Below are 21,994 nucleotides of genomic sequence, written 5' to 3'. Positions count from 1 at the left end.
GCTACTGTATGCAAAATAAATTATTAAGAATAAAATAAAAAATAGTCATCGTTTGTATAAACTATATTTGCAGGTAATAAACCTTGATATTTACAAAAAGTATTCCACCAATAAAAATAAAAAATTATGGGAATTGGAAAATCAAAATCTCTACGCTTACAGATTTAGTTCCTTGAGCGCAAAGTTCAGTACCACCGGCAAGATACCAGCATCTTCCAGGTCCAGGATCTGTTGCCGAAGGTTCTCCACCGGATGAGAATGTATCATCTGCAAGAAGAGATTATTGACAGAGCATTTTGTTAAAGGGCGCGGTTCGAGCATACCTTTTTGATCTTTTGGCGTTGCTCGGCGCTCTGGCAGAAGGTGAGTAGAGCGGCGGCCATGTGCGGTCGATGGACGACGGTGCAGAGCTGGGCGAACTGTAGCAGGTTGAGGGCGTGCACCACCGGACAGCCCTGCAGGCGCAGCAGAGTCTTGTGGAGCAGCTCTTCCTGCTTAAAGGAGCGTAACTCGACTGCGTTCTGCAGAGGATGGCAGAGCACGTAGTCCCAGGCCTGGGCCAGCCCATCCAGGTGGAGTAGATGCGGCCGGCAGCTGAGTACATCCAACAAGGCGTTCAGCTCGCGCACCATATGGAACATGACCATGCGCTTCAGAATGCCGTTCCAGATCTGCGGCAAGTGTATATCAAAGCCCAGGCAAATGTTGGCCATCACCTCCAGCGAAAGAGGATTCTGTGCATTACGCTGCCAGATCATCTTTAGAATGTCTATCTTGTTGCAATGGTCGTCGGAGAACTTCTCCAGGTTCGACTTGTAGCCCAGAGCCTTGAGCTCGTGCACACACTTGATGCTGATGAACTGGCGTTGGCTGATCGTGTTGGTAAAGGAGTTGCTGCCATCATTCAGCTTGGAATAGCACTCGTACATTTGCAGCTGTGTGGAGGTGTTTACCGAACTGGTGGAAGGGTATAATCAATGAATTATTTTCGCTTACTTTTAAATACCAATCCTTACCCGCCCTTGAAGATCAGACCCACAAGAAACTTGACTGCCTCCGCCTTTGGCCAACTGGAGAGTATGTAGAACGCTCTATTCACGTTCTCGCTGGCGTCCTGGCTGTTGGAGGACTCCGCTCCGTTGGCCTGCTCCGGCCAGTTATGCTCCTCCATGAAGGTCTCCTCCAAAATGGTACCGTCACCCGTCGACTCCATAGTCAGAGCGAGCCACTTCTGTAGCAGGCGGTACTGGATGGTGGCTAAGCAGAGGTCGTGCAGCTTGGCTATCTCCGCAACCAGGGCGTTAATATCTACTTTGCTTGACTTGAGGATTAGCTCGTGGTGGTAGAGCGCCTGAATTAGCTCGGTGGGGTTCTCAACCTGGCGCAGTAGCTTCTCATCGGTCAGGCCATAGACATACAGCAGGTGCTGGGTCTTCTGAATAGGATACCGTCGCTTCACCTTGGCAACCTGCTCGCGACTCTTCGGATCTGTAATCAGGTGGCCCTTCTCCTTGACAAACTTCCAGCACTCGTAGGAGGCCTCCACCTGATCGGCTCCATCACGAGCATAGTTGGACACGAAGTACAGTATTAGAAACGCCTTGTTTGGGTTGTGCACCTTCTCGACCAGCCGTAGTATTGACTGCAGGAAGGCATTATTCGTGGGATGAAGACTCCAGGATTCCGAATCATTTTTCGACTTGTATTCCGATATCGAATTCTTTACTGCCGACATGCAGAAGTAGTCACAGTTCTGGGAACTATCCTTGGATCCCTTCAACGCCGTATACATCTGAATCAGTGGAAACCAGCTCTGGCAGTTATCCACGTTTAGTTCGCTGTCTGAATAGAAGAAGCAAAAACTAGAATTAAACAGGATCATTAAGCATTAAACTATTTCAGTCGAATATACCGAGAATATCCTTAAGAGGTTGCTCTACGATGGGCTTAAATGGCAGACGATATCGAGATATCTTCGGCATAACGCCATTTTCCCTTTGTGATTTGAGCCACGTGTCGGTCTCCACCTGACCTGGCCGATTGCGTCTTCTGGTGATCATCTTGTGTCTCAGGAAGTGCAAAATGTTCATCCAGATTTCCATTTCTTTCGGAGCCGAATCGAAGTACATTAGGATGTTGATTACACACATGTACAGCTCGTAGAAGTAAATGTTGATCTAAACGATATCCAAAGGTATTAAAAAAAAGATTATTTGTGGCATCAGAGAGCTTACGTCTTCAATAAAGTGTTTTAACTTGGAAGTAAAGAGCTCGACATTATTGATTTCATTAATGTACGGTTGGCACATATCGTGCATTTCCTGGGCGCTGCTTAGCATAACCAGTTCCTCGTCGCCGAAGGTATCCCTCTTCACCTCGAAGCGCAACTCCTGGGCGCTCAATATGCTTAGTATCTGGGTAATAAGAATCTTCTGGTAATCGAAGCCAAAGTCCTTGCTCATGCGTTCCAAAAGCTGAACGTCAAGTTGCTTATTGTGAAACTCCTTCAGCAGGTCCTCTATGTTGTCCATGTCGGCATTGAACTTTCCCTTTATTCTTTGATCCTGCTGGCAAAACTCCAGGTAATAGAAGAGTTTCAATCTCCTGCAAACCAATAAAACGAAGTTTAACATCTGCATTTTCAATGTAATGCTCCACTTACTTGGTGCGTATTATTTGGACACTGTCCAAGTCTTCGATATGCTCGTGGTACATGGCGGATAGTGTCAGGAAGTTGATTTTTTGCAGATCGGTCTTTACTTCAACGGAGAGCTTCTCCAGCAGCGCTAGTGCCTCGCTGTCCACCACCAACATGGTGAAAAGCTCTATGAAGTTCACATCCTTGCTCCCCATCGCATTTCGGAATATGCGGCGCAACTGCAGCGTAACGAAGCCCTCGTTGATGATCCGCTTCTTGCGACAGTTTTGCTTCTGGAAGTCCAGCAGATACTGCGACATAACGTACCAAGCGTCGTGCTCCTTCACCTTCGTCAAGTGTTCCAGTGACAGAAAGAAGTCAGCGCAAGCACTTTCGACATCCGCTTTTGTGTTCTCCGGCAGTTCATTGCGAACCTGCATCAGCAATGAGTTGTTTGGCTCCGTTTCGATAACCATGAGCAACAGGGTGCGGGCCAGGAACTTCACTATTGCCATGCGACCCCCGACGCTTTTCTTCGAAGACAAACAGAAAGAATTATAATTATAGTCAATTATAGCTGTGTACGATCAATACCTTCTGAGGCTGCTGCTGGATAGGCTGCACTTCTACCTCATCAAACATGGATACGGAGTAGCGCTTCTTCGTAGTCGTCGGAACCGTCAGTGTCTTCACGTCAAAGGATCCGTTAAGAGCACAACTGAAGTTTATTGTGGTCTCGCCCAGGGCTACCGAAATCCCATCGAGGGCCCGGCAGATGTGCTCGTTGACGGCCTGCTCCTTGCCGTCGTAGTGAGTCTTAATGGCGTCTAGCGGGTAGTGGATTACAGCCACGCGTATGTATTTGATGAGTTCCACAAGATCGTGACGACGGCTGCTCGCGTCGAGCAGGGCGGAGGTGAGCAACTCGTACGCTAAATAAAAGCTAAGCGGATCGTTCTCATTGATCAACTGCAGCGAGGAGGCCGTTTCTGGAACACATAAATAAATTTTTCGCTCAATCCGATTATTGAAAAGCTGTACACGACTTACCCTGATTCTTTCCCTTGGCGCTTTCAATTTGCTGAACCAGCAGCTCAAGTGCAAGATTGACGAACTCGCCGGCATTCGCGGGCACACAGTCGACGAAGCTTATAACATGATAAGCCAGGGCGCAGCTGAGGGGCAGGCATCCAATGCGTTGGCAAATGCGGTGCAGACCAAATACTTTTGGAAGACCGAGAGCGGTACACAGTTCGCTTATTTCGCTGGCTATGAAAGCGGACACATTCAGCGTGGCCTGGGCCCTCTCAATTATCCTTTCAATGGCCTCATCCAGAAGGCAATGACGTCTGTGCAGCGGTATCAGCTCGCTGCTGCAGCTCAAAAGGATGCCAAACTTTCTCAGGCGGAAACGATGCTTGATCACCAGGTAGCGGCGCTCATACACGGATTCAACATGCGGCAAGAACAACTTAAAAAGCTCCAGGACGTTCAGGTGCTCCTGAACCTTAATATCACTTTCAAACGAATCGGAGGAGCTGTTCTCCAAGATGTTAGCCATGATTTCTACCACTTCCTTTCCGCTCTTCGAATTCTTCTCACCATTCAGCGTTTTGAAGAATTCATAAGCCATCTCAACTTGTCCTCTCCGTGCCATTTGATAGCAGCAGTTAAAGTTGGCACTATTTGATAGGTCCGGCGCCGCCTTGGTGAGGGCGCTGATGTCGTCCAGCATGTCCGGCAGATTCAACTTCACAATGCGCATCATGAAAAGCTCCAGGTTGATATCGGAGCTGTCAGCCGGCCAGCCGTACTTGACCTTCATGATCTTGATCACCTGAATCTCGTACTCGGCGTTGATCTTCACGGCCAATGGATGAGTGGAGGCACGCAGCCTGATTAGAGGAGCTAGTGTATCCGGCCAGGGCACAGGTGCGTTTTGCAGCACAGACAAGGCGCACTCCAAACGGCTGTCCTCGTTGTGAAGCAGCTCAATGCAAGCCATCGCCCGCTCCAACCATGAACTAGAAGCTTGTCGACTGGCTACTAACTGTGATATGTACTGCTTGATCACGTCCAGTGGCTGACGTCCCTTCTCCTGGAAGATAGGGTACATGAAGTTCTTCACCAGACGCTGAAGCTTATCCAGTTGAACGTGCTGCAAAATGCTCAACGCAGTGGCGTCGATGGAGTCCTGCATGTAGTTGTCCAGTGTAAAGCCCATGTTATAGTTGGTCTTAAGCACGGAAAGATCCTGCAGTGCGTTGACAAGATCCCGAAGTTTTCCAACGTTGCGCTCCTGCTGACGCCGCACATCGCTGAAACGGATATACAATTTAAGCCTAACATATTTTAGGGCGAATACAAGGATTTTCCTACGAGTAAGTAAACTGAATTTCCTCAATAATTTCCAGTATCTTTGTGCAGAACTCCAGGCCGATATCCGGCCAATGGGGACTGTACTGCAGATTCCGCGTCATCTCAATGCTCCAGTCAGTGATAAAGGGCATTATGCTGGGATGGGTGTTGCTGACCATCGGAATGAACTGACGCAACCACTGGACGACGTTGAAGGGCTTGGTGTTGCTCGGAATGAACCCTAATAGCGTGCGCAACTCATCTTCGTTAAGCAGCGGCAGAATGCTGCTCGAATGCCGCCGCCAAATGAGACAGGCTGTCGGCATATCTGTGTTGAATAGTGACTTGACCATCCTGACCAAGTTGTTATCGTAAATAAACTTTTGCCAATCCGTGTTGCATTCGTAGGGATCTATTATGGCAAGAGTTTTAAGTCGGTGCAGTTGCTCGTCGATTTCCAGCATATCCTCCTCGTCGTCCTCGAAAGTCAAACGCTTTTTGACCTCGCGAAGATACCGCTCAAGGATGTGTCTCGAGTTCAAGTTGATCATGCGATGGCTCTTTATGAATGCCTTACTTTCCACCTGAGACAGAAATTGCAGCAAGTTTTGAAATTTAGTGTCCACGTCGAATGCATCGTTATGCGAGTTTGAGTTGCAAAGCTCGACCAGAATGCGTTTCGCTTTGGCTTCATAGATGGGCTGGAGGCACAGGTCAAACTGCTTGCCAAATTCCTGTTGCAAATGGGAATGGATAATGAATGACTAAGAGCTGAATTATACACAATACCTCAGCCTCCTCCAGGCGCCCCTTGCAAATCAGCTTCTTAAAACGATCACTGGGGTCGGTCTCGGAAACGAGCATCATCTCCACCACGGAGGGTATGCTGCTCTGGTTGACTTCCTTGGCAGCCAGATAATACAGATTGACCGCACACTTTGGCTGACGCACGAGCCATGCGTGATCAGGAACTTCTACCTCGTTCTTCACATGGAGCGCTACAATGATACAATGTTTTAAGCCATACTGTATTATGTTTCCATGTTGCTTGACTCATACTTGGGTACTCCACTATCTTAATGAAGCGTCCCTCCTCCGTTGATTTCGTCAGCACCAGTAGCTCAATGTTTTCTTCGCTGCACTCCATAACCAGCAGATCCTCGATGAGCAGATTCTTTTGTTGGGTAGTTTGACACATGTGTACTGTGCGAGTGTATGGACAAATTTCCACCAAGTGGCCGGAATTGGTGAGTGCGATACTGTAAAACCCAGATACACGTTAAAGGGATTCTAGCACCACAATCAGCAAACCCACTCACATATAGTGGTCCAAGTTGAAGATCTGCTTTAGGCTGCCGTACTGAGCGGGCAAATTTATTCGAGTCACGTCATTGGCTGCATTCCTAAAGTTCATCGTGCTTTGATCTCCAGTGATAACTAGACCGGGTTGCGCCTCCAGATCATCCTTATTGTTCTCGGCACTGATGTTGCCGGTCACCAGACGCTTTAGCAGCACTGCGCAGTCCACGCTGGACGAGGATCTGCCCTTGGAAAGGCGATTAATGGTGACGTCCTCCAACAGGGCCTTTTCGCAAGCTATAGTTTCGTTTTCATTCAGGCTCATATTGCCTAACGTCTCCAAGCAGGTCTCATCTATGTCGCTCAAGCTACAAAGCGTTTGAATCGTTTAATGAAATATTGTCAAGATTCAGTTTTATTACGCATATGCCAGTGCCCATCTCTGTGAATGCCTTACCTATATATGCTTCCATTCTTACAGGTGAAGTAGAACCGCTGATCCAGTTGATGGATGCTCCGGAAGGTCCCGCCAGTTAGGCTCACGTCCTCCAGATTGACAGCCACGCTGAACAGGAGCAGGCCCTTGATGAACACCCCGTGAACTTCGCCATCGCTGAGGCCGCAGACAATCAGGTTGCCGCTTGAAGAAATTGCAATGGCCTCGATGGCTGCCCCGAATGCCAGAAAGCTGCACTTGGCCACCAGTTCGTCCTCCAGGAGCAAAAGGCTCTTGTCGATGCCAATGACCATCTTGCCGCACTGCACGGAGGCCATGACATCCGGATATTTGTTTATCTGGCAAGGAAACAAGGTGATCGTAGAAACCCAACTGCAGATTCCGCACAATAAGGACTCACTTCCTCCTCACTGCTTATTTGGAAGATGCCTCGCGACGAAAATATGTTGGAGATGGTTTCATCCTCCAGGGAGGACGCCTCGAAGTTGCTCCACATTGCTGCTCAATCCGATCTAGCCTAATATGGGAAACCTACCAATTTTAAACTCTTTATTTAAACACCGCCAATACATAAGCGTCGCCTGAGAGTTTGCCGATAGCATTACCTGCCTATCGATAGACGATTGGCGGCATTAAGACACACTACGTATCGGCCTTGGGGCTAATACGTTTACGCGAATTATATTTATTACATAAATGACGTCTGTCCGAATCGTAATTTCTCCTTAAAACCTATTACTTTGAAAATGTTAACGTAGTTGCAAACTGCTTTATGCTGGCGTGCTTTGGCCACACTGAGCCGCCGACGGAATTCCGGCATTTCTCTTGACGTGCGCAAACGGTCACACTGGCGGACTTGCAATGAAAATTATTTATATTTCGCTTCTTCGCACGCAAAAATTGGTCAAAATAAACAAAGGTTAATGTGCTGCTGCTATATAACGGTTCAGTGGTCAGTCCGCCGGACCGCCGAATCCGCGTAACGGTAATCCGTGCGTGTGCCGCTCATATAAACGGCGCTAATTAAAAGTGGATGCTGCAGTGGCCATCAAATCAACAAAAAGCCAACAGAAAACGCAGGCTTCACAAATCGCGTAAACCCCAACATAATTTCCCTTGGGAAATAACCGCCGGTTGTTTTGTTTTCCGATTGAAGGCAAACGCAAAAAGATCCCGTAAATAAACAACAGTTAAGCGCTGCACTGCAATTAAAACGGAACGGGAAGCGCAGCGGAGGACATAAAATCGCTGGCAAGAAGAAGAGCCCTGCCAGAAAGCGCCCTTTGAAGGGTTAATGAAGGGGAATTAGTGGCAAAGCGCAGTGCAGAGTGCTAAAAAGACGAACTCCTGACCAAAGTGATCAAGGATCAGAAAGAAACTGAGAAGCGGTCGTGCTTGGCGCTTTGAAACGAGACAACACGACGCTGGGTTTCCAGGGTAGAGTTGCCAACCCGAAAAATAAGCGGGGTTGCCGTTCGTTGCGCCGAAAGTGTTTACCTGCGTTTCGGGAGCCAGTTGCTTTAAAAGCGCGATTTTCATAAGAGTCCTGGCCAGGAGATGTCTTGGTGAGTAGTTGAGGTGGACTGACCCACAGTATGCCAGACACTCATTTGGCACCCTTCACACCCCTAGGAACTCAAACTGCAGGCGGTCGCAGGCCGGATAACCGGCAGAAAGCCCAAGCCCACCGAGCATAACCCACTGTAGTTGGTCACCGAAGGATCCAGAGGATTAGTGCCCACCTCCCTAGGGACATCACAACCACTTCTTTACCAGCGTCGAGATCTCCTGCGCGGGATTGGCGACGCCGCTACAACCGAATTTCTTGCCCACGCCGTTGAAGTAAAGCTGCCACCATTCGGAAGAAGAACACCTCGAATATGACCCACAATCTTGGTATGGCGCCATATCGATTGCCGGGTCCAGCGGGCGGGCTTTGTCCGCCCGACTTTAAGCCGCCGCCTCCCACGGACATTATCTCGGCGCCGAGCAATCCGAAGAAACGGCGAAAAACCTCAAGTGCCGCCAACTCCGCTGCAGCGGTGGCTGCGGCGGCGGCTGCAGCAGCTGCTGCGAATTCCATGCAGCAGCAGCAGGCGCCACCCACACCGCAGGATTTGCTGCCCCCTCCTCCAATGGGAGGCTTCGGAGACACCATTATTGCCTCGAATCCATTCGACGACAGTCCCCAAGTGTCGGCGATGTCCAGCTCAGCGGCCGCGGCGATGGCGGCCATGAATCAGATGGGCGGCGGACCAGGAGGCGGTCACTTTGGCGGCGGTGGACCGGGTGGGCACCCGCACTGGGAAGACCGCATGGGCATGGGCGGTGGACCTCCTCCCCCGCCGCACATGCATCCCCATATGCACCCGCATCATCCAGGCGGACCCATGGGTCACCCACATGGCCCACATCCGCACATGAGTGGTCCGCCTCCAATGCGAGGCATGAGCCCCATGCACCCCCACCAAATGGGACCGGGACCAGGCGTCGGACTTCCGCCGCATATGAATCACGGAAGGCCAGGGGGACCTGGTGGCCCTGGAGGACCCGTTCCAATGGGCAGTCCCATGGGTGGAATAGCTGGCATGGGCGGCATGAGTCCAATGGGCGGAATGGGAGGCCCCAGTATATCACCCCATCATATGGGCATGGGCGGACTGTCGCCCATGGGAGGCGGTCCCAACGGACCCAATCCGCGAGCCATGCAGGGTTCACCGATGGGCGGTCCGGGCCAGAACTCGCCAATGAACTCACTGCCGATGGGATCGCCAATGGGCAATCCAATTGGCAGCCCGTTGGGCCCTCCCTCGGGACCGGGTCCTGGAAATCCCGGCAATACCGGCGGACCACAGCAACAACAACAACAACCTCCGCAGCCACCGATGAACAACGGGCAGATGGGTCCTCCTCCTCTGCACAGTCCGCTCGGGAACGGACCAACGGGTCATGGCAGTCACATGCCTGGAGGACCAATCCCAGGACCAGGTCCTGGGCCTGGCGGCCTAGTAGGTCCCGGTGGCATCTCCCCCGCGCACGGCAACAACCCCGGAGGTCCTGGGAACAACATGCTCGGCGGAAATCCCGGCGGCGGCAACAGCAACAACAACGGAAGCAATACAAGTAACTCCAGCAACAACAATCAAAATCCTCACCTCTCGCCAGCAGCCGGACGCCTGGGAGTGCCGACGTCGATGCAGTCAAATGGACCATCGGTATCATCGGTAGCCTCCTCATCGGTTCCCTCGCCCGCCACGCCCACGCTCACGCCCACATCGACGGCCACGTCCATGTCCACGTCAGTGCCTACATCCTCGCCAGCGCCGCCCGCCATGTCACCGCATCACTCGCTAAACAGCGCCGGCCCGAGTCCGGGCATGCCCAACTCCGGACCCAGCCCGCTGCAGTCGCCAGCCGGACCCAATGGCCCCAATAACAACAACAGCAATAACAACAACGGACCCATGATGGGCCAGATGAACCCGAACGCAGTTCCTATGCAGCACCAGCAGCACATGGGCGGCGGCCCACCTGGCCACGGGCCCGGACCAATGCCCGGAATGGGCATGAACCAAATGCTGCCACCGCAGCAACCCTCGCATCTTGGTCCCCCGCATCCGAATATGATGAACCACCCGCATCATCCGCACCATCATCCTGGCGGACCACCGCCGCACATGATGGGAGGACCTGGAATGCACGGCGGTCCTGGTGGAATGCCTCCTCATATGGGCGGAGGACCTAATCCGCACATGATGGGCGGTCCGCACGGGAACGCGGGTCCGCACATGGGCCACGGCCACATGGGTGGAGTACCAGGTCCAGGACCCGGACCCGGTGGCATGAACGGACCCCCGCATCCGCACATGTCCCCGCACCACGGACACCCGCATCACCAGCACAATCCAATGGGCGGCCCAGGTCCAAATATGTTCGGCGGTGGTGGAGGAGGTCCCATGGGACCCGGTGGACCGATGGGCAACATGGGGCCCATGGGAGGTGGGCCGATGGGTGGCCCTATGGGCGTTGGTCCCAAGCCGATGACAATGGGCGGCGGAAAGATGTACCCGCCGGGTCAGCCGATGGTCTTTAATCCGCAGAACCCGAATGCGCCGCCCATATATCCTTGTGGCATGTGCCACAAGGAGGTGAACGACAACGACGAAGCCGTGTTCTGTGAATCCGGTTGTAACTTTTTCTTTCACAGGTAGGTCGACCAGGTTACAATAGATTAAAAATGTCAAATAGAAAATATAATATAAATATCTAGTTCATATCATATTCCAAACTGCTTATATCCTGATAGTTATCTTTTCGGAGCAATATTTTTAGCCAAGTTTATAGTATTCTCATGAGCAATTAGTCTTATCACTACTAGTTCAAAGTTAACCGGGGAATACCCTTCAATTAATACATAAAATCAGTCAGGTGTTTCCGCTTATTCATGTATGTCGTCGACTAACTCCACTACCACTATCATTTTTGCAGAACCTGCGTTGGCCTGACAGAGGCGGCCTTCCAAATGCTCAACAAGGAGGTGTTTGCCGAGTGGTGCTGCGACAAGTGCGTGTCTTCCAAGCATATTCCCATGGTCAAGTTCAAGTGTTGAAGCGGATCGGATTTAAAGTCAGCAAATCGCATCGATCAGCCACCAGCGAAAGCGAAAGCAATAGCACCAGCAACAGCACTAGCTAGCACCCACTCACTGTATAAAATATCCAAGCATTAACTCTATCTTAATTGTAAGACTTAAGCTGCTCAATAGTCAAGACCCCGACCGATCCAGAGACCCACCAGTTCCCATCCCGGCAGCTAAGCCCCGTAGCCAGAATGCGACCCACTAAAGTGCCGGAGCAGTGTTGTGAATTTGAGCTCCGGGCTTCCTGGCCAACTCGCGGCGTGCTCCTGAAACAAATAAGCAAGGCAAACCTTAACGAAAAGTGTAAACGAAATATGTTAATTGTAATATAATTGTAATTTGTGTGTGAGCGTCTGCATGTGGAGCGATCGAAGAGGACGACGCCGCAACAAGAAGACGGAAAGAAAGCTGAGAAACATTCTATTTTGTATTATAAAAGAAAATGGATAAATCTGAAGAGCAGGCCAGGCGGGATGATGATGCATTGGAGATCAATCGAATAGCACTCGCCTGGCAAGAAATCCGCATGAAACACAACAGACAACCAACCACTCGTAACTATATAAACATATATCTAATGACATATTCAACACATTTGGAGATGAGTATTGGAGTTGTAACGAAATGAAATTATCATTGTGAAATTGCTGCGAACTGCATGAGTGTGTTATTTGTTATTACGAATCTATATTATTTTTATACTTGTGTGCGTTTACATTTTAAATATTTAATACGGAAGAGCGGTTCGAACGATTGAAGGAACTCCATCGTCGATCATTTTACACGAAAATATTCAGCATAGTCGGAATCGGAGAATGTATAATAAGGAATCGATTACGAACAAAAGCACAAGAAATTATGAATTCATGTGAGAAAGGTTAATCTGTAATTTAAGACGGATGTGGAGGACGCAGCGAACATAAACGATTCAAGAGAAAACAAATTTGTAAAAATAGGAAAACAAGAAGTACTCTAGGCTACTGCAACTATAAGTTATTTATAATTAAATAAAATACCATATAAAATAAAGTAAGCTCTAGTTATGAAGCAATTTCTCTTTGGAGGTGCGGCTCACACGAGCCTGCAATCAGTAAAAACGTTTCAATGTCCTACTTTAAAAGCACCTGCCAAATAAACGCCTTCAGGTCGGGTTGCATATACATGTATTTTTAATATTTTGTTTCCATACTTAAGCTAAATGCACAGGCTAAATGGGGATAATAAACACAAGCGATGCACACCGAAGGCTGCATCGCTGCATCGCCACACAAACTTTTGGGAAATGGGCAGTAGCAATACTCCATGTTGCACGTGCCGGATTGTGGACAGGGCTCTAAGATAATTACAGAGACAGTCGCTTAAAGGTACAAATTATATTTTGATTAGGCGTAACTTTCTGTTTCGTAGGGAGTTCAGATTACGTTGACAGCACGCAAGAACCAAACGAGGTTCCTGCATGGCTCGCTGTCTTATCCGATGGCCGCCGTTATGAGCTCCGCCACGTCCTGATCCGTGCTGCGCACCGTCAGATTGAGCGTTACGCCTTCTGAAAGCGCCAGCTTGGCCCGCACCAGAATCTCGGCGCCGCCTCTGAAGGTTCCTGTAAAGAGGGAAAGACTTTACTACTCATCTTACAACTCAAAGCGAAGGGTGCCTACCTGAACAGAGCAGCGTATGCAGGTGCGTACCCTCGGGCACATTCTCAGAGAGGTTTGCAGCGCCCAAGCCCAGGATCTTGACTATAGTATTGACGGCATCCTGCAAGGTGGTCACTGCCGACAGCACAAAGGTATCCTCGGCTTGTAGCCATTCTGCAAATATAGAGTATTACTAATCACTGAATGGACCCTATATATCTTTCTGTGGCACCTTCGCTGTCAGCCGCATCCCAGGACACTTGGAAATTGTTCTTTCTGGTTTTCTGTATCTGATCGGCAACCGTCAGCTCCAAATCCTCTAGCATGTACTCGTCGTCATAGCCCTCCTCTGACTCCGGCTCGCCTGTGTTGGGATCGCAGTCCTTGACCACAAATCGTAAAGTGGCACCAAAGGTGGCTGAAATGACAATATAGTTCGTTTTGAAAAAGTTATATGATTTTAATACAAAATTCATGTTATTTATAAACTTACCAATGGAATTGGCGGCATCGGGCGGGAATTCTACGATGACAAAAGTAGTTTGCAGATCGTTGTAGGGTAGCTTGGGACATGGAATGACCGCCCTGGTTGTGAATCCTTCCGGCAGCGTGAGTTCCACCCGCACATTTTCCAAGATTTGATCGGACAGCGTATTCAAGCAATCGAACTGGAAGACCACGTGCTGGCCGAATATGTGTTTGATGCACTGCACCGTATACTCCGTTTCGCTTTCGGTCAGCTGGATGGGAGCTGTGCTGCGATGGATGGGGCCCAGCACCTGGATGCCCGGCAGCTGTGCCAAACGTGCAGCACTCTCCTCCTCCCGCGTGATCTTCGGCGGTCGTGGAGCACTGCTGGTAACTAGCATTACGTCGTTGGCAATAACTGGCTTAACTATGGCCGCCTTGGGCACAATGGAAATATCGAAGCGTGTGTCCAGGTCACCATTCAGATGTTCGACCAGCGACTTCTCCAGCAGAGCCAGAGAACAGTTCTCCCTCTCGATGATGTAGTTCTTGTACAGCTCTGGCCTTTCCGAGTTAAGAATGCTAAGGTAGTAGGTGGCACGGTCACGCACCTCGTCGTCCGGGTCCATCTGGCAACGACCCAGCAGAACGAGGATATTGCTTAACAAGGCTGGGCAAGATGCTCCAAACTGGGCCATGGCCGTGACCGCGGCTGCTCGCACAATAGGGCTCTCCAAGATGACGCGATTATAGATAAAGCGTATGTACTTAGATGGTGTGGCCGCAAAGGGTCCCTCCTTGCCCAGCAGGTGAAGAATCCTCACCGCCAGTGAAACGTGTTCACAATCCTCGATGAACTCGCACAGATGCGACAAGCCGGACTCCTTGGCGTCCGCATTCTCTTCGATGATCGTGATGATGGTGTCAACTATGGAGGTCTTGTACTCAAGGCCACCCTCCTCGCGCAGCATACCGCTGAGGAAGTTCATCAGCACTGTGTGCTTGCGCGGATATTTGGTGCACAGAGCGCAAATGGCCTGTACGACCACCACCTTGAACTCATCGGAAATCTCGGCCACAAACGTGGAGATCTGCTTCATCAAACGCTCTACCGAGGATTCAGCGCCGGTCTTTAGCAGCGTAGTGATGGCCAGAGTGGCCACCGATCGATTGGAGTCCGTGATGAGACCTTCCAGGTCCAAGTTACAGGTGGTCACCGCTGCCGGGTGCGTCATCGCCACCTTGTTGAGCGTGCGCACGGCCGCAAAGCGCAACGTTGCCTTCGGCGAGCTGCAGAAAAGCTGGAGGATGGAGAACGCCGGCGATAGCATTCGCGGATTGGTGTTCTTGAGGTTGACAATGGCATGGGCCGCCTCGTAGATGACCATCTCGCTCTTGTGGCGCAGACAGGACTCGATGAACGTAAACAAGGGTGAATCGGAAAGCTCCTCAGAGGGAATGTCCTCCTCTTCGATTAGCTTACAGGCAATGCGTATCTGGGGGATGTAAAACGAACTTAGTCAGATGTCACATTAAATGGAATAACTGTGCTCTTCGAATCCATTTCATTAAGAGAAGTTTAGGGTACAGACTCCACTTACCAGCATGCAAACGGCATAGGGACTCTTCAAAGAGCCTCTGGTCAGCTTGTTGACCAATTTGGAGACAGCCAGCCGATCCGACTTGCGGATATGGTAGAGCAGACCCAAGGCGTGGTACTGTACCATGATGTTGTCGCTGTTCAAGGCCTCCTGGGCCTCGTTTGCCCACCTCTTGACTACGTCGCCCGCAGTGTTGGCCAATCTCAAGGAACTGACCAATGCAGCACAAGAAACCGCCGCGTTTTTGTCTACAATGCACTGCTTCATGTAGCGCTCCACGGCCTGCAACATGGTGTTATCCGTGATGCTGCACAAAGCCCGGATTGCAGCGGCCCTGTACAGGTCTTCCTTGCCGGTCATATCCTTCGTTAGCGAGCTGGTAACGATGATGACGTCCTCGGCAATGGAGCTCAGCTCCTTGATGCCCAGGTATACCATACGACGCAGCACCACGTCCTTAGATTGGAAGAGCTTCGTCATCGCGAAAAAGCAGTCGGTAGCCTCGCGGGCCACAAGCTGCTCACCCTGATTGATCAGGTACAGGATTTTGGTCAGGATGTGGATGCACTTCCTTGGGTTCACCGGCGTCTCATTGAAGGTGCGCGTCTCCTGAAGCACCGAGGTTTTTTCCAGGTTCTGGTACGCATTGCTCGGGCCTGCTGGCGGATGGCCGCGATGTTTTTTGTGCGAGGCAAGGGAAAAATAGTTCATGTTCTCAGTCAATTTAATGAAAACTCGATTTTTCTCGACTTTGTCGGGTTAGTGGGTGTGTGAGTGTGTGTCTGTGCCAGCGGAGCACCTTCCAGCAACTGGATTGTCTTCGATTGGCTTCGCTGGCCGGTGGATTACTTGGCTCCAGGTGTTAGCCTGCTACTTACCGTCCTCCTCCTCGTCTTTCTCGCGGCGAAACGAACCCATTGTATTGCAACTTTCGGTTAAATCGTGGGTAAAACAATTGAAATGGTTTTCTGGCTACGCTTACACGTCACTCAGCGGTGCCCAGTTGGTACATCTGTTATCGATGTGAAAACTCCAGTGAAGTATCGATAGGTCCGATGTTGTTCTTATCTTGAAAAGACAACATTTTTTCTGCGTTTTGTAGGCTACATCTTAGCCGATTGTTTGCCTATAGCTTGCAGTTTTCAATAAACTCGACACCGAAATATTTATTTTCTTTTCTTAACATTTCTTGTTTGTGTGCAGTGGATTAAAAAAGGAACCAGTTGAGATTCACTTACTGGTTCGATAGTTAGTATCGATAATGTATCGATAGTTGAATGGTTGAATGGGCGGACGAATATTTCAGCTTTGAATTTGCTCCATGTTGGATTACTTACAAAATTGCCAGGAAACTTTCAAAATATAAAATTATTTTACATTTTCGCCATTTTCACTATTTTTCTTTTTTTCAATGGCATTTGTCGGAATTGTGACGATGGCGAAGGCTGATCAATGCGATGAATTTTTAGTTAGATAATAACTTCTATTAGTACATAATCATTTTGAGTTTAATTTATGATTTACTGGTGAGGAAAGTTTATCCAAATCGATAAATCTCATGACCGTTAAGTAATCGGTGCACTTACCTAATATATCGAGTGCAGATCCTGTTAACAAAATGGACGCCAGCTTTTTTGTCAGCTCTAGTTTGTTTTGTTCAATTAATTATGACTTCGTATTGTGTTTACTTAATTTATGCGTGCATAAGCACCACCAATTAGCGAAAACAAGGAACCCATTATATTGAATTGTCAATTTCCGGCGCGCTGCAAGTGCCGTTAATTGCATTTTGCATGCCGCGGGGAAATTCCGGCGCACGAAGAAACAGCTTCATTGCGTGTCCACGAGGCGAGGACCTCCGCCAAAACGCCAAAAAAGAAAGAAACCGAAAAGATCGAGACACCTACAGCATGAATTTATGGCCAGGCGATAAGCGCCGGCCAGGAGGAAAATCCGCCTGGTGCCCAAAATTGGACAAGGAACGTGTGCGTCGGACGGGCGGAGAATTTAGTAGCTGTCAAGGCATCAGCTGTGGCCACTGGAAACACCTACAAAGCCACGAAACCCCCATGCTTGCCAAATCCCAAGATGAAGCCAAGTCGGAGCGAACCTAAGGCCAAAGTCGGAGCAAGAGTTGAGGCGTCGGCGCACGCAAGGAGTGAGCCACAGGTGAGTTTTAGGCTGGATGCCAGCGAACAGTAGAACTCCAATTTGTGCAACTCTCCCCCACTTGTCTCCAGCGCCATTCATTCTGGGGCACCTCTTGTACCAAGACTGGGTTAGTTCTGATTTCCAAACAGGCGTGTTTCAGATTTTTCCTAATTGATTACCTACGTATGAATGTATATCAGGAATGATTTCGACGAGCAGTAGCAAGTGGTGTATACTTTCGGAATCTTCTTGTCCCCCATTGAACCTCGACTGTAATCCGCAGTTAGCTTTGCGTGCAAATGGCAAGGAATGCGGGCGGGGATGGGATACTCAGGGTTCGGTGTTTCGCTAGGATGGAAGTAGAGATCCCGATCCGCTGGTGGCCTGTGACTCCACAAGGCTGATGCTGTCAGTTGCTCTCGGCCGGCCATTGGCAGCTTTATGGCCGGCTGGTGTGTGTGTGGGCCAACCTGCATACCGATCATAAGTACGAATATGAATCTCTAAGCACTTGCATTCGTTAGTGCGCCTGGTGCGAAAGATGCAAAACGGTTGCAAGTTCGGATTCCAGGTCGAAATCTCCCCCCATCCCGGCCGAGAACTTCACCGGTGTGATAACAAGATGGCAACACATGAAATTAGACTGCACCGATGCACGTCCAGCGATAGAAGAAGAACGAACTGATCGTGCCCAGAAAACGGGCAACGGCAGGAACAACAGACTAATTAACATATTCAAATATTTGTCGCATTGTTTCGCCAGTTTCCCAGCTCCATCTGGCAGCTCCCCTCCTCCTGCAGCCGGGTTTATTGAAAAGCCATTTTACGGTTTCATGCTTGAGAGTCATTGCCAAGTGGCCACGCCCCATCATCTCGAACCCAGCACCCTGGTCTGGTGCATCTTCCTTGACTGTCTGTGCACTGCAGACCCCTTGGCGCTATTTTTATCGCATTTTAAAAGGCTATTTGTAGTGGTTCCACCAGGAAGTGGCATAAATTCGCAGCGCATAATGGTTGTGAATAAATTACTTTGCCGCAGCTTCCTCTCGACCATTGATTGGCTGATAAGAACCATCCTCCGACTGCGGACTCATCCATTGCAATGGCCAGGAGAAGAGTCCAAGAAGGAAACCCAAAACAGATGCTGCGTACAATGCACTGGTTACGTAATCACTTACTGCGATTCTTGTCCTGCAACGTGAGAGAGGGCAGCCCGCGGCCTTCCTTGTGCACTCTAGCAATTTTCACGCACGCCCCCAACAAGCAAGCCCTCCTCTCTCCTCCACCCTCCGTGTTCCCTCTAGCCGCATCTTGGCTAGGCCAAGCCCATAAAAAAAGGAAAAAGGAGAAAAGAACACAGCATGCGGAAAGCAAAAGTCCCACAGTCCGTTAGGCGGAAGCGAAGGCCAACAGCAGATTTGGTTTTAATTAAATTTATAGGGGTAAAGCGTGAATGTCTAGACCTTGCGATTATTGCAGGAGCACTAAGGTAGGGCCTTTAGAATTATTTGAATACCCCGAAAGAGAAACGGATATATGGCATTCTTAAGCACTTCATTAGCTGTAATATACCGTGGATTGTTTATCGGCAGTATTAAGACATACAAGTGGCTAGTCTTTTTCGAATGGCTTTGGAATTTTAGGACGCTTTCTCTCCATACTTTTCAGAATTTTACTTTGCCTATTAACCCAGTCATAGGATTGAAGCTAACTGCTAACACCTATCGTTTAACGACTGTAACGTGAAACAGAAAAATATGAACATGGCCATGAGGTAAACTGCCATAAAGTAAATCATAAATATTTGCTCAACATTTTCCAGGACTAAAACAAACTATTATGGGTCGTTAAGATCAGAGATAGAAACATGTGCTAATCATCTTTATGTAAGGCAGTTGGGCTGGAATTTGGCGCAGGCAATCGAAGTTCTGTAACTGGAGAGAAGTGAAGTGAAGTGACCCCTGTGGTAACTGCAATTGCCCAAGATTCCAGAGATATATTGCAATTATTAATTGTTTTTCCGCCGGTCTTCAACGGTACTGAACCATTTCACTAATTTTAAATGGCTTTCCTCCACCGCCGACTGCCGCAATCGACTGTCTGCCTGGAGTTTGCATCGTTCCTGGTCAATGTCCTTACCCGTTTCGGTTTTCAGTTTTGTTTGAAAGCGGCTAGGTAAGCATGCGCATTGCGCACGACGCGTCAGCTCCTCCAGTTCCTCCGAGTTGGGCCTAGCCAGCGAACCAGCTAGCCAGCCAGATGTTATCCCGGTAGTGACCCCAGAGCAGGGCCATAAATTCTCACAGTATTGCCTACTACACGCCTGCGCCTCCGCAAATGTTCCAATTTGTATTTTTGCACAAATTGTTGTGGCCGCCGTGGAATCTTCTCAGCTTCTCCTGGGCATCTCGGGGTTGGCTGCCTCGCTTGTTTGTTTTCGGCTGCATTTAATTTAATTTCGCCTGCCCAATTGGGCTGAACCGCAATTAGAGACAAATGTTTTCGGCTGCATTCCATTGGCTACTTAGCCCCATGTTCGTGGCAATTAGCATTAGCCTGTGGGATATATTCGGGGACATGGGCGTGTGTTTTCTGGGGCGGGGAAAGTTATCTCCCCGACCAGTTTCCCACACGTTTGCTTTTTGTTTGCTTAATTAGGTGAAAACTGGCTAACAGGGACAGCTGTTTGGCTGCCATGCCGGGCAATTGCTAATGAGCAGGACAAGCTTAAGGAGTTGGCGAAATGAAAAGTAACCAGCCACCGTCCTCGCTTTCAGGCTTTTGCCACTTTGGTATCGGAAAATGGAAAATGGTAAACGGGAAAACGTTTGCCACTCGTCGCTTCAAGTGCTAGATTCCTGCTTTGTCAGTCTGTCTCAATGCCCTGGCAGGAAGGTTGGGCAATTCGACAGGAAAGGAAAAATGATAGTACAGATTTCGTCGGAATATGTATGCAATCCAAAAAAAAAATAATTTTAACTCTATATATATTTCAAACATACGAAAAGTTCTTGCGATTTCAATTTAAGGAAGAAATGTTCATCTTACTTTAATTTTATTCGGGAAGAGTATTCGAAAGTGTCTCTTTTTGGCTTTGTTGTTCATCGGCGGGCTTTCCATTTCCTCCCCGACTTCTCCTTCTCGTATTGGAGGCGAAATTTGGCGATGCCCATTGCCATGGCAAGTGCATAATTTTTCAATCAAAGCAAGCAGCTGTAAAGCAAACAAAAGCAGAGGCCAAGAGGCAGAAATCGTGAGCAGGCCAACATGGCTAGAAAAGCAACCCTAATGGGAAAAGGAAGTGCTGCAAACGAGATCTTCAGCTCATCCAATCCCATCCGAGGCCCAATCCAATGCAAGTCCCAAGCCAAGCTAAATGGCAATGGCATTTAAATGCAAATGACCACGAAGCGTGAGGGTGTTCAATGCGAACCTTATGTATGGAAATTGGCAAAATGCGAGCAAGCCTTCTTCTCCTCAATGGTCAAAGTGTCAAAGTGGCAACGGGTGTAGGTGTCGCCACGCCATTGTCTCTGGAATTTGCGCCCATTCTGGCCGTGCTCTGGACCATCCCCATCCCGGGCCGGGCCAAAGTCAAGCCGCTAATTAAAAGCCATTGCTAACAGTCAACGACTTAATGGTCAAGCATTTGCATAGTTGTCAACACCAATAAGCCCCACACTTGGCCACGTTCTCTAGGCTAGCTCTGAGGTGAGAAAAACCAAAACCATCAGCAAAAGGCTCACGCGGCGTTGGTCCGGATCGACTGGACAACGCCTGCTCTGTGCGGCATCGCTGTACCTCCATCTCCAACTACATCTGGAAACTCCATAGCCGTGTCCAAGCCAAATACGCACCAGAACCGGCCATAAAAATTGTCAACGCGTATCTTCGATGGTTTACTCTAAGCCTTATCAAGGGTATATTCGCTACGAAGATAGATACTAGATAGATACTTTTCAGTACCCATTTTCGTATGGATTCATTTCATCAGATTCTTGCAGAGCATCCCGCATTCGGATACGGCCGTATTTTTCAATTAACTGCAGCTTAATAGGGGCGTTTTATTCAACGTGGGGCACGACGCACATGCGTTCTCAACACCTTGCCAGTGGCAGAGGGACGCGGCGGATGACTTTCATGCCATGAAGATGGAGTCTCCATCTCCACTGTGGAGACAGTGGAAGACATCTTCATTCGAAAAGGCGGCAAACGTCTCGAGCGATACTCGGGTTTTCGCACATTTCAATTTCAACGTTCTGATGATTAATCGACACCTTCGGTGGCTCAGAAGTTTTGATGTGGACCACTAAATCATAAGATATAGAGAATGGCTATAATGGCGTGCGTAGCTGGAGCGTTAAAGAGATGGTAACACGCCTGGTTAAGCTCTATGCCATGCCGCCTCTTAATTTGATTAACACTTCTGTGGAACGGCCCCCAACTGCAAGATATCCATGGATGCCGCATATGTGGGCCCTGCTCAAAGTGCCGTGAAATTATCATAATTTCCTCGGTTGTCTTTCGCTTTGACAAACATCAATTTCGTTGGTTAGGCGGCTCTGCGAGTTTCGTCGACCAAATGCTAATGGGAAGTGGTCTGGGCTACGGAAAACTGTTTACTTAATCAAAGCGCTAATAAATTTCGACATGCCTGCCCAGCCACCGTAATTAATGTATAAATTCAGTGGACCTGCGCTGGCATGTGCCTTCTTTCTCTCGACAATTAAAACAGACAGCTATGGC

General features: G+C 49.2%; 3 protein-coding genes across 5 annotated transcripts; 1 reads left to right on the top strand and 2 right to left on the bottom strand.

Moving 5' to 3' along the window:
* Nucleotides 1-48: 48 nt before the first annotated feature.
* Nucleotides 49-7,248, bottom strand: LOC6619498. Its single transcript, XM_032722426.1, has 14 exons — nucleotides 7,153-7,248; nucleotides 6,753-7,090; nucleotides 6,316-6,663; nucleotides 6,056-6,255; nucleotides 5,786-5,994; nucleotides 5,018-5,730; nucleotides 3,689-4,956; nucleotides 3,233-3,627; nucleotides 2,663-3,171; nucleotides 2,235-2,604; nucleotides 1,913-2,177; nucleotides 1,017-1,842; nucleotides 324-957; nucleotides 49-267 (listed from the first exon to the last, which is right to left on the bottom strand). Exons 1-14 carry the CDS (start codon nucleotides 7,246-7,248, stop codon nucleotides 157-159), a joined length of 6,282 nt encoding a protein of 2,093 aa, XP_032578317.1. The 3' UTR covers nucleotides 49-156.
* A 322-nt stretch (nucleotides 7,249-7,570) lies between these two features.
* Nucleotides 7,571-12,420, top strand: LOC6619500 (protein pygopus). Its single transcript, XM_032722429.1, has 3 exons — nucleotides 7,571-8,317; nucleotides 8,385-10,959; nucleotides 11,241-12,420. The coding sequence occupies exons 2-3, from the start codon at nucleotides 8,633-8,635 to the stop codon at nucleotides 11,359-11,361; spliced, it is 2,448 nt and encodes an 815-aa protein (XP_032578320.1). The 5' UTR covers nucleotides 7,571-8,317; nucleotides 8,385-8,632; the 3' UTR covers nucleotides 11,362-12,420.
* Nucleotides 12,421-12,537: 117 nt separating this feature from the next.
* Nucleotides 12,538-16,114, bottom strand: LOC6619497 (coatomer subunit gamma). Of its 3 annotated transcripts, none has more exons than XM_032722428.1 (6): nucleotides 15,976-16,114; nucleotides 15,098-15,756; nucleotides 13,522-14,992; nucleotides 13,261-13,446; nucleotides 13,050-13,202; nucleotides 12,538-12,991 (listed from the first exon to the last, which is right to left on the bottom strand). In XM_032722428.1, exons 1-6 carry the CDS (start codon nucleotides 16,013-16,015, stop codon nucleotides 12,861-12,863), a joined length of 2,640 nt encoding a protein of 879 aa, XP_032578319.1. In that variant the 5' UTR covers nucleotides 16,016-16,114; the 3' UTR covers nucleotides 12,538-12,860. The 3 variants fall into 3 exon arrangements, with proteins under 3 accessions (XP_032578319.1, XP_002043712.1, XP_032578318.1); XM_002043676.2 differs by having other exon boundaries at nucleotides 15,098-15,753; XM_032722427.1 differs by lacking the exon at nucleotides 15,976-16,114 and having other exon boundaries at nucleotides 15,098-15,823.
* Between the last annotated feature and the right edge of the window lie 5,880 nt (nucleotides 16,115-21,994).

The sequence above is a fragment of the Drosophila sechellia genome, chromosome 3R, assembly GCF_004382195.2.
Source record: "Drosophila sechellia strain sech25 chromosome 3R, ASM438219v1, whole genome shotgun sequence".
In the NCBI taxonomy this organism is placed as follows: domain Eukaryota; kingdom Metazoa; phylum Arthropoda; class Insecta; order Diptera; family Drosophilidae; genus Drosophila; species Drosophila sechellia.
This window is presented reverse-complemented; position numbering and strand designations above follow the sequence as displayed.